This window comes from Aulonocara sp. 'chitande type north' Nkhata Bay, linkage group LG2, assembly GCF_057382095.1.
Source record: "Aulonocara sp. 'chitande type north' Nkhata Bay isolate Kocher_YH1m ecotype deep benthic linkage group LG2, A_spYH_male_GT1.1, whole genome shotgun sequence".
NCBI lineage: Eukaryota > Metazoa > Chordata > Actinopteri > Cichliformes > Cichlidae > Aulonocara > Aulonocara sp. 'chitande type north' Nkhata Bay.
The window spans coordinates 20140001-20151729 of NC_141345.1; the positions used below are offsets into that span (position 1 = coordinate 20140001).

The 11729-nt window shown below is 41.0% G+C and overlaps 2 protein-coding genes across 5 annotated transcripts in view; one reads left to right on the forward strand and one right to left on the reverse strand.

The window, feature by feature from the left end:
- LOC147337679 (insulin-like) overlaps positions 1-543 on the forward strand; it is a 2647-nt gene extending 2104 nt beyond the window's left edge. The window contains exon 3 of the mRNA XM_086307983.1: positions 280-543. Within this exon, the coding sequence (XP_086164109.1) occupies positions 280-425 (146 nt within the window). The 3' untranslated portion in view covers positions 426-543. The remainder of the gene's footprint in view (positions 1-279) is intronic.
- A 466-nt stretch (positions 544-1009) lies between these two features.
- hmmr (hyaluronan-mediated motility receptor (RHAMM)) lies at positions 1010-8268 on the reverse strand. 4 transcript variants are annotated; one of them, XM_086307965.1, is made up of 20 exons: positions 7913-8267; positions 7558-7656; positions 7377-7468; positions 7192-7269; positions 6853-7041; positions 6667-6753; positions 6473-6584; positions 6326-6391; positions 6101-6174; positions 5917-5984; positions 5478-5836; positions 5240-5388; positions 4900-5114; positions 3671-3787; positions 3366-3545; positions 2543-3268; positions 2381-2450; positions 1583-1759; positions 1290-1452; positions 1010-1155 (listed from the first exon to the last, which is right to left on the reverse strand). In XM_086307965.1, exons 1-20 carry the CDS (start codon positions 7956-7958, stop codon positions 1136-1138), a joined length of 3087 nt encoding a protein of 1028 aa, XP_086164091.1. In that variant the 5' UTR covers positions 7959-8267; the 3' UTR covers positions 1010-1135. The 4 variants fall into 4 exon arrangements, with proteins under 4 accessions (XP_086164091.1, XP_086164086.1, XP_086164075.1 ...); XM_086307960.1 differs by having other exon boundaries at positions 2381-2453; positions 7913-8266; XM_086307949.1 differs by lacking the exon at positions 1010-1155 and having other exon boundaries at positions 1252-1452; positions 2381-2453.
- Between the last annotated feature and the right edge of the window lie 3461 nt (positions 8269-11729).

Sequence of the window (11729 nt, forward strand, 5' to 3'; positions counted from 1 at the left end):
ATTATGTTATTTCTAGAAACTTTTTTGGATCTTCCGCATCAAACGCTCTATTGATGTTTCGACGTTAACATTAGGGGTGTAAGCTATGATATGCCTCCGTTAGCGCTCCATCATATCTCCTACAGACTAACAAGACTAAATGGATTGGGGAGATCAGATTAACTAGCCATTAAGTCTCCATTAAAGTGTGAACAGTAAATGGTATTTTGCGGAACTGGAGATTTGCACAGCAGCATCAGGACTTAACACAGGGCTGTGGAAACTTTCTCCACTTCAAAGGGTTCCTGTCTAAAAGGGCCAGACAGGACCAGCGACTGTGGAGGGCTTTGTCGGGCCGCGACGAGCCCAAAGTGAAGAGAGGGATCGTGGAACAGTGCTGCCACAAGCCGTGCAGCATTTACCACCTGGAGGGCTACTGCGACTGACTCGCCACTTCAGGAGCACCACTCATAGCCTGTAAAAAGGTCCCGAAGTCAATTTCTGGCCTGATACTTGCTGGCTATGTCTTATCAACTGAAGGAAATAAAGCTTCCTGACCCATAACCCAAGGCTCTTCTCTGCAAAGATGTGAATTTGTGTTTTTTTTGTCGCTCATATATAGTGCAGCTGAAACATGGGCTGTGGTAGCCTTTTGCTGTACTCCAACCTGTGGCTGCAGTCCTAGAGTGCTCTCTTCTGGCTAAGGATAGACATGGCCAAAATGATCCAAATGAGAGAAAAGAAAAAAGCTCCTTATAAAGCATTTCTACACCTAGCATGTGAATAGGTCTCAAGAACGATTGGGCACAAGAAGAGTATTAAAATTTGTCTTTATTTACAGAATAAGACAGAGCTTTTCCCCATGAGATAATTACTACAACCCTAAGATTAATGAAAAAGATTAAAATTCAGTTAGCAAAATGCACCTTGGATTTTTAGCCAGTTATACTTTTGATCTCCAATTGTTAGCATCTAAGACTTTATTCCATCTTTTACCTCATTAAGTTTAAACAGTTTTTGTTAAAAAAAAAAAAAAAAAAAATCCAAACAAAATGTACACACTAAAACAAAAGGCTGTAAAACCTCAGTTTACACTCTCATAACCCACAGATACTAGATCTCAGAAAAGTCTCTTGGCAGCACTGCTAGCAGAGTCCTAAAGCCCATAATGGTTTCCTAACAAAACAAACAGAGAATCAGAGTTTTAAAAACACTTTAGGAGTTACATAAAAATGAGACTCATCCACAAAAAAAATGTCATAGTTCATCTCATCATTCCTTCAAGGTTCTGGCCAGATGAAAGTGCTTACCGTCTTTAAGCGGCTCAGACGTTTCAGTTTGCCTGTTCTCCTTATCATGTTGGAAAGCTTTGCTGGGGTCAAACCTGCGGCGAGGCGCACCGGGGAGCTTTGACTTCACTTGCTCCAGATCAGTCTTTACCCAGCTCACCTGAGAGCGAAGCTTAGACACCTCCTACACACACACGAAAAAAAAGGGAAAATAAATAAATAAAAAGAAGGTGGGGAGGGTGTAGTGTAGAGGCATGTTAGCTTGAAATGATGTCTGCGTTTTGGAAGGCAGGCAATTCTGCATCACGTTTTACCTGTTTCAGAGAGATGTTCTCATCCTTCAGCTTCACCACGTGTTTGATCTTCTGCTTCTGGTTCTGGTGTCCCAAGAGGCGAGCGTAAGCGTCAGCCAGTTTGTTTAATTCCTCCTGGTTTGCCCCGTTCTCATTAAGTAGTGCATTTCGCTCTGCTGCAAAGGCATTGAGCTGTTCCTGCAGACACACATTAATTAGTTTTCACTATTATTCTGATAACTGTGTGTTCACAGAAATGTTATGACATCAACATTCATTTTGATTTGACCACTTGATGAATACACATCTCCACTCTTCAAATCTTCACCAACTTCTGGGGAAAAAAAAAAAAAAGTCTTGCCTTTTAGTTGCTTAAAAGCACTTCAATCGGTAAGACTAGAAAAGTACTGTGCAAGTACTGCTCCATTCACTGCTAAAAACCTCCACTTTTTTCCTCTCAATCACCTTCTTCACCAACTGTGTCTGTGAGCCATTTGATGCTGGGTGAATAGAGTAAATTGGGATTATTAGAACTCTGGAGCTCCAAAGAGAGTGTGTAGAAGTACTGAAGCTGTTAATTGAGCTGAAGACAACTAAAAGACAGCCTGAACAGCAGAGGTGGGTGAGAAATATCTGCGGGTTCATATGTGGCAGTTTTATTTTGCTGGTAAGATAAACATAAAGTGCATGCACCCTGTCAACTAAACCAATTAAACAAGGAGGGGTTTTGCTGTTATTAATCTAAAAATACTAATTAATCCAACTTTAATGAAAACGTGTGTGGGTTTCTATGAGTTGTCATAAAAATAAATCACAGACCTGGAAGGGCTTGACTTTGGCAAACAGCTCCTCATATTGTTTCTTCCAGTGCTCGGTCTCTGAACTTGAAGAACTTAAAAGAAAGTATATGATGAGTTAAAAAATGCACAAATTGTAACAGCAAAAACCTCCGGAGGACACACAAAGATCAACCTCTCTCACCTCTTCTCTTGTGCTTCAGTTATTTGTCTTTGCAGTTCCTGCCGCTGCTCCTCCAACTCCCACTGCAGCGTAACCTTCTCCTGAGTCAGTACTTTTACCTGCTCTCTTATAGCTCGTCCGTCTTGTCGCACCTCATCCAACACGAGCTGCAGAGCTTGTGTTTTCTCTTCTGCGAGGCCTAATTGGGCCCGGAAGCTCTCGGTTTCTTGTTCAACCTCATCCAGGTGAGACTGAAGCAGATTTCTGGCCTGCTCGGCCGTGCTAAGTTGATTTTCAAGATCCACCTTAGATTGGTCTCTGAGCTCTACCTGAGACAGTAGACCTTTCCTTTCCTCCTTTAATCTCTCGAGCTCAGTCTGTAGTATGATCACCTCTGACCTTAGCTGCTGGTGGACTTTCCTTTCAACCTCACATGCTTCCTTCTCCTCCTGAAGGGCGATCTGAATTTTAACCTTCTCCTCTCTTTCTTGTTTGAGCTGTGTCGTCATTTCCTCCTTTTCCCCACTGATTTCCTCCAGCAGTTTCTGGGCTTTTTCCCTCTCTTTTTGGAACTGAGCTACACTCTGACCTCTCTCTTCCCCCAGTTGTCCCAGTGCGTCTTCTTTCTCCTTTTTCTGCAGCTGTACCTCCTGCTGTAGCTGACTGATCTGAACAGCGTGGCTCGCCTCCGCGGCCTTCATCTCATCATCTTTTTGTGCAAAGCAAGCCTGCACCTCCAGCAACATTCTACAAAGTCAAAGAGAAAGGTAGAAAAGTGACAACTTTAGCAAAGGTAGAAATTTTGTTTTAAAAAAAAAATAAAAAAAATTTTTTTTTAGGATACCTCAAAATCTGCTCGCTGGCTTTCACTCCAGCTAACTGTATCGCCTGCTGCTCTTTTAACCATTCCCTGACTCTCTTGATCTCCTCCTCCTTCTGTTGAAACCCTGTGAGGATCACCTCCTTAATTTCAAGTTCTAGCTCTCTCTGCCTTTCCTTTGCTTCCTTTAAAGCCTCTCTGGTACTGAAAATTAAAACGAGCATCCCGTGAAGCCCACGCTCTGGCAGAAATCCACATTTAAAGCAAGCACAAATCAAACTGGCTTTTCAAGAGACACATCCAAGAACTACAGACGCTTGAGCGCTCACCTTTCCAGCTCCGTGACAGTTTCTGCCATCTTGCTCAGGGACTTTGTGTGCGCCTCTTCAAGCACTCTCACAGCAGCTAAATGCTCCTCTTTCACAGCTGCCATGTCATTGCTTTTACTTAAAAAAAAAAAAAAAATAATAATAATAATAATAATAATAATAAGACACATTGTCAGTTTACGTTCCTAAAACACCCAATTCACTATAACAATTGACAGAAGTATCAAAAAATATACAAAATCAAATAGCAGTGGTCACATAATGCATCAAGTAACACTGCATTTAGAAAAACAGATGAGACAGTTTTTCAAACTTTTTCTTCCTCAACTTCCTAAAAACATTAATAAATTACTGTATCTTTGGGTTTGGATTTTTTTTTAAAACACATAAATAAATAAATAATAATATTGGAAGATATAGTGGAATAACTGTGCTCGCAACAACAGCAGGGGTTGTTGCGAGCACACATCTACGGTCTACGTAACGAGGTGATCTGGGGTGAATACTTCAACTTTCATAAACTATTCGCTTCATGTTGCCTTGTGAAAACCCGTCCACTGGGATTTCCTCCTGATGCCACTGACTATCACAACTGGAGGAAGAGCTTACTGATGCTATTTGAAGAAAACTGGAGCTCTATGGTTTAACTTCACTTTTATGTAGTGTTAACGGAGTGAACTTGTACAAATGTAAGTGGAATAATAGGACTTTCTGTTTTCTCATGAAACTGCTCCCTTAATTTCATTCCAATTACCTTGTCGGCTGCAGCGAATATTCTCGTGTTGCCAAACTTTTATTTGTGTTTGGTGCGAACAAACCATAAGAGAATTAGTCTATGGTATGGAATAACCTTGAGTCGTAATAAAATCTTCGCTTGCAGCCCTAGCTACAAGGTGCACATCATCAATATTAAAGTGACGTGGCCCTCCAAACCTCTTACATTTACCAGACTCTCAAAAAGAGAAAAGAAAGAAAACATGGTCACCAAGTGCCCTCCTTTCTTTATACACCAAGGATGAAGTCAGTACATTTGGAAACTTTAAATTGGTCTAAAACAGAGACAGTGACCCACTGACTCCGTCATGCTTGTGATGGACTGATGCACAGCAATTATTTTCTCCCCGCTTTATTTACAGTGCATGCCAGGACATGCTGCCAGTCTAGTGGGTCAAAAATAGTAACACATGGGCAGTGACACCCATCAGTTTGCTTGCCCTTTGGTTGCTCACCTCTCCAAAAGTGCTTCTGTATCACTCAGCTGTCTCTCCAGCTGCCTTTGGAGGGTCTCCCGACTCTCTGTCATTTCCTGATTATTCTGCTCCTGTTCTTCCATAAGGGCAAGCTCTCCCAGGACCTCCTCCATCTCTTCCTTTAGCTGTCTGAACCGATTCTCAGAATCCTCTCGCACCTGCTCCACTAGCACAGATAGGGAGTCCACTAATGACTGCAGGGAGAGGTGAAAAGACAAAAAAAAAGAAACAATAAGTTACAGCTTAAAAGTTATTGCACTGAGTTTTGGTTAACAAAAAACAACAGCAAACCCAACAGACAAGAAAAAGTTTGTCTCACCCTTTCCTTTGCCAGTTCCTCAGTAAGCTTGGCATGTTCTTCCTGGAGCTCAGTGCATCTCTTTGTCTCCTCTTTTTTAGCCTCCTTTAGCAAGCCCAGCTCCTTCTTCAACTCTTCCACCCTCCTTAGTCCCTCCTCCTGAGTCTTGCCTAAGATATATAAAAACAAGAACTTCACAAACCTGGAATTATTTTCTGTACCTTGAATAGCCAAAGCCACTGGCTCAGGATGAACATACTTCTCTCTTCCTCGGAAAACAGACACCTCTGTTCAAGATGCGCCACTCGCTCATCCAGCTCCTTCTCCGTTCTCCGGAGCACCTCCCTCAGTCTAGAAAGCTCTGCTTCCTGCTGGCCTACTGTCACTTGAGATTCTTGAACATCTTGGTTGGCTAACTTTATTTGTTCCTCCATGGCACTCATAGAAGACTTCAGCTCCTGCTCTTGTTCCTCCAACTTCTTTTCCATTTCCCATAAAGCATCCTTTGTTGACTGCAGCTCTTGCTGGAGTTTGCGTACCACCTCCTCTTTTTGCCGCAGCGCATCTTGAGTGGTTTCAAGCTCAGAAACACACCGCTCTAGTTCGGACTCCAGCTGCCTGTGGAAAAATGACAAATGAACATATAAGACACGCAGGAAGGATAAATTTAATTAGATATACATTAAGCGTTTGCTCACTTTAGTTTCTCCACTTGGGAACCAGCAACAGTGTTCTGTGTCTTCTCTTGAATCTTCAAGCGGAGCTCCTATGGCCACAAAGATGGATTAAACATGACTTTCACAATTTATGAATAAAAGATGGGGGAAGACAAATTAATAAATACATATTTGCAGCATGTGGTAATGTAAATCTAGTTTATACCTGGTTTTCATCATTGGTTGCATCCAGGTATCCCTGCACTACACGGATCTCCTCCCTGAGCTCCCGTATCACAGCTGGCAGAGAATGCAACCATTAAAAAGAAACACAGTAAAGGTGATGCTACTTGCTTACTAATGTTATTCCCAAGTCAAAGATGGTGAAAATGTTCATTTGCCTTCCAGTTCAACTCAACAGACTTTGTGAAAAATCCAAAAGAAAACTCACCATGTAATCGAGCATTTTCGTTTTCCAGATCTTCATTCTGACTTTTTGTCACCTGATGGAGGTCCTCTAGAGAAAGATAGCATCCCTAATTAGTTCACCTACACATTCTGCATATGTAATAGATAGATATATAGTCTTAAATCTTACCCAAGTCTTTATTCCTGTCCTTTAAAGCTGCGAGTGTAGCCCTTGCAGCTTGTAGGTCAGTTTCTAAAACTTTTATTTGGCCTTCAGTGTTAATCTGAAGTACACTAAATTCCTGAATAAAAAAAAAAAAGACAATTTATTACTGCACATGGGTTAATATTAAGGTAGGATTTAACAAACTGAATGAATCATACCTGGTTTTTCACATCCAAAGTGTTCCTAGCTTCCATCAACTCCATGGTAAGGGAATTGATTCTCTTTTTTGTTGTATCAGCAGACACCTTGAAAAAAAATAAAAAATAAAAAACACCCACCATTCAAGTCCAAACACACTCATGACGGTATTTCTAAATACAAGTAGAGCCTAGATATCATCATACCTTGTTTTTTAGGAACTCGTTGACTTTCTTGAGTTCAGCTCGCTGTCTCTCAAGTGTGGTAACACTGGCAGTGAGCCTGGTCCTTTCCCTGATTGCAGCCAACAGCTTGGCCTCTACCTTCTTTAGCTCTTCTTCCAGGGCGAGTACCCGACGATCCTGCTCCCCACGCTGTTGCACCAGGGACCGGATCTGGGAAGAATCAAAGCTCAAACTATCTTTCTGGTACAGGCACCAACAGGATGAACAGCAGCTTGAACACTTACTGGTGCACCAGTTCCACAGTAATAACTAAGGACACAAGCTACTGATTACAGAGGACTATCAATCTTTGAGGTGTACCTCCTTCTCCAGTAGTTTCTGCTGCTTCCTCTCCGCAGTCATGCCATTCCTGTCTTTCTTTGCACTTGACCCTTCAGGCTAGTTTTTGACAAGGGAAAGACAAAGGAAACAAATATTGTATATCTCAAGCAACTCTATGATCAGCAGGCTCTGCAGAGTGGCGTTAACAATAACATTAAACTCACAAGGACATCAAGCGACAGAGTCCTGCGGACAGGAGAAACTAAGGCATTTCTGGAAGGCGATGGTGGTGGCGGCAGCATAGCAGCTCCATCAGCTGAAGACACAAAAGAAAAACAGTGGTACTAACGTTGTGTTACCAGTTACACCATTTCCTGTAGCATTACATGTAGCAGAGCCACTCACCCGCTTTAGGAGGTTTGAATCGATCAGATTTGTCAAAGGATGCCACTCCTCTCAGGTCCCCAGGTTTAACCTCATAGGACCCCGGAGGAGGGGCGCAACCTTCGAACAACAAGAAGACGTTAGCTGTAATGTCGATCACCGCAATCAACAGTGGTATCATAAACACCATCAGGCCTTTGTTATGTAAACAAATAACCACCCGTGGCTATGTTTTATTAATTTATATACGTTAAACAAGAAACCCCGCTAACCAAATGTGCCTTAACGCTTGCTTAGCTTTAGCCAGCGAACATAAGCCATTTAACGTTAAGTGGTTGAATTTGGCAGCATGCTACAGCCGTTAGCTTTTACTTACCTACGTGTTCGTTGAATCTCCTCAAAGGAGCTCGTGAAAAAGACATTTTATCCCACTGTATGTGACTAACTTTGAATTTCTAGAAGTGTCGCAAAGGCTGTAGTGCAACTCTCACTGACAAGCAACGCTTCGCCGCTGAAATTTCAAAATAACGTCATGCGTAGATTTATCTGCCCGTAGCCAATAGGAATCCAGTCCCCATGACGCAGTTCCGGATATCGCGAGCGTCTTCTTTTCACAACAAATTCAAATAGCCCTCAAGTTTACTTAGAAAGTGTAGTTTCGGATTTTGTTTAAATCCGTAACTGTAGAAATTATATATTTTACTTATTTTATACACCCATTGATGTACACCTGTACAGACTTAACATACTCGTTTTCGATTTGATTTGTTTTTTGGGGGAGGGGCTTCCCCAGGTCTTTTTAAATGGCTTACCATGGACGCTTTCTCCCATTGAAAAATAAAATACCATCCATAGCTCGATTTTTTTAAATAACTAAAAATCCAAAAATAATTAAAAACAGTTTAATTGGCATAAATTGCTAAGTAAAATAATTCTGTTTAATAGAATAGCAAAAGTCTACAAAGTCCAGTTTGGTCTTTGGTCGCTAACCCAGTTAATTTTTAAATACAATGCATTCAGAAAGCATTCCAACCTTTGTTATATTGCAGTTTATCTCAAAATGATTTTTTCCCTTTAATATGTACAGATGTGCTCCACAGTGAGACAAAAAATTTTTTAAATGCTTGGTATCTATTTTTACTATAGTTCTGCAATATGATAATAGTATTAGGCAAGGCAAGGCAAGTTTATTTGTATAGCACAATTCAACAACAAGGTGATTCAAAGTGCTTTACAGAGACATTAGAAACAAGAACAAATAAAAAGCATGATTTAAAATTGATTAAAACAAGCAAATAAACGAACTAACTAATTAACAAACAAACAACAAACAACAGTATATAAAATCAAAACAGATAAAATCAGAACAGTAGATAAAATCAGTAGTTAAATGTAAGTTTTGAAATTTAAGCTTAAAGTGTGGATTTGGTGCTTTATTCAAATGCAGCTGAGAACAGGTGAGTCTTCAACCTGGATTTAAATAAACTGAGTGTTTCAGCTGATCTGAGGCTTTCTGGGAGTTTGTTCCAGATATAAGGAGCATAAAAGCTGAATGCAGCTTCTCCGTGTCTGGTTCTGACTCTGGGAACTGATAAAAGACCGGATCCAGATGACCTGAGGGATCTGGATGGTTCATACTGGGTCAGGAGGTCATTGATGTATTTTGGTCCTAAACCATTCAGAGCTTTATAGGCCAGCATCAGAACTTTAAAGTCTATCCTCTGACGGACAGGCAGCCAGTGTAAGGACCTCAGAGCTGGACTGATGTGGTCCACTTTTTTGGTCTTAGTGAGGACTCGAGCAGCAGAGTTCTGAATGAGCTGTAGTTGTCTGACTGATTTTTTAGGTAGACCTGTAAAGATGCTGTTACAGTAATCAAGCCTACTAAAGATGAATGCATGGACTAGTTTTTCCAGGTCCTGTTGAGACATCAGATCTTTTATCCTTGATATATTCTTGAGGTGATAGTAAGCTGACTTTGTTATTGTCTTAATGTGTTTTTCTAAGTTTAGGTCTGCATCCATCACTACACCCAAATTTCTCGCCTGGTTTGTGGTTTTTAGATGTATAGATTGAAGTTCTCTGGTGACCTGTAATCGTTTTTCTTTGGCGCCAAAGACTATTACCTCAGTTTTGTTTTTGTTTAGCTGGAGAAAATTGTGGCACAACCAGTCATTGATTTCCTCAATGCATTTACCAAGAGCCTGTACAGGGCCTCGGTCTCCTGGTGACATTGTGATATATATTTGTGTGTCATCTGCATAGCTGTGATAGTTTATTTTGTTGTTGTTTATAATCTGTGCCAGTGGGAGCATGTAGATGTTAAACAGAAGGGGTCCCAAGATGGAACCTTGGGGAACTCCACATGTGATACTTGTCTGCTCAGATGTGAAGTTACCTATTGATACAAAGTATTTCCTGTTTTCTACGTATGTTTTGAACCAGTTTAGTACAGTTCCTGAAAGACCTGTCCAGTTCTCCAGTCGTTTGAGTAATATGTTGTGGTCAACTGTATCAAATGCTGCACTGAGATCCAGTAAAACTAAGACTGACATTTTTCCACTGTCTGTATTCAGACATATGTCATTAAACACTTTGGTCAGAGCGGTTTCAGTGCTGTGGTTCTGTCTAAAACCTGACTGGAAGGCATCGTAGCAATTATTCTGTTTTAAGAAGTAACTGAGCTGTTGAGAAACTGCTTTTTCAATGATCTTACTTAAAAACGGGAGATTTGAGATCGGCCTGTAGTTGTTCATTTGTGTCTTGTCAAGATTGTCCTTTTTCAGTATAGGTTTGATTACAGCAGTTTTTAGTGATTCTGGAAACACACCTGATAATAAAGAAAAGTTGACGATCTGTAACAGGTCTGACTCTAAAGTCTTTGAGACCTTTTTGAAAAAACTTGTTGGCAGGACATCTAAACAGCAAGAGGAGGAGTTCAGTTGACCTAAGATGTCCTCCAGGTCTTTGCTGTTAATAGGTTGAAACTGTTTCATGGTGTTTAAACAGTTTTTTGGTGGACACAGTACATATCCTGGATCTGCTGTTGATGTACCAATTGCTTGTCTAATCTTTTGGATTTTTTCAGTGAAGAATTTGGCAAAGTCATTGCAGGCCATGGTCGAATGAAGTTCAGCTGCCACTGACACAGGAGGGTTTGTTAGCCTGTCAACTGTAGAAAATAAGACCCGAGCATTATGGCTGTTTTTAGTGATGATGTCAGAGAAGTAGGACCTCCTTGCACTCCTCAGTTGTAAATTATAATTGTGAAGTTTCTCTTTATAAATGTCATAATGAACCTGGAGGTTTGTTTTTCTCCATCTGCGCTCAGCTTTCCTACACTCTCTTTTTTCATTTTTCACCAGTGTGGAGTTTCTCCATGGAGACTTTTTCCTTCCAGAGATAACCTTCACCTTAATGGGAGCAATAGTGTCCATTACATTTAACATGTTAGCATTGAAGCTATTGACGAGCTCATTGACTGACCCTCTGGGCAGGTCAGGTGTTAATGGGAAGACCTGGTTAAAAATTGCACTACTGTGTTCAGTTATACACCGTTTTGTGATCACTGTTGTTGATATATTTGTGTGGGCTGAGATTTTACTTTCAAAGAAAACACAGTAATGATCAGACAGGCCCACATCAGACACAGTAACCTTTGAAATGCTCAGGCCTTTGGAGATCAGTAGGTCAAGAGTGTGTCCTCTATTATGTGTGGCCTCTGTTACATGCTGAGTCAGCCCAAAGTTGCCCAGAGTGTTACTCAGGTCTTTAGTCCCTTTGTCCTGAGGGTTGTCCACATGAATGTTAAAATCCCCAGCAATAATTACACAGTCAAAATCAACACAGATCACAGACAGCAGTTCACTAAGGTCATTATTACATAAGTATTCAGAACCATTTACTTAATATTTTGTTCAATCGTCTTGTCTTATGCAGGGGTCTCGAACGCCAGGCATCCAGGGCCGGTGTCCTGCAGGTTTTAGATCTCACCCTGGGTCAACACACCTGAATCAAATGATTAGTTCATTACCAGGCCTCTGGAGAACTTCAAGTCATGTTGAGGAGGTAACTTAGCCATTTAAATCAGCTGTGTTGGATCAAGGACACATCTAAAACCTGCAGGACAGCGGCCCTCGAGGCCTGGAGTTCAAGACCCCTTATAGGTTATGGTCCTACAATATTGACAACAT

Excerpts from the sequence above, each read along its gene's own strand:
- hmmr (XM_086307949.1), bottom strand. The coding sequence starts at position 7,958 with ATGTCTTTTTCACGAGCTCCTTTGAGGAGATTCAACGAACACGTAG. Across the intron at positions 6,754-6,852 it reads ACGAGTTCCTAAAAAACAAG|GTGTCTGCTGATACAACAAA; the intron begins GTATGATGATAT and ends TTTTTTTTCAAG. Across the intron at positions 6,175-6,325 it reads CGAAAATGCTCGATTACATG|CTGTGATACGGGAGCTCAGG; the intron begins GTGAGTTTTCTT and ends ATTCTCTGCCAG.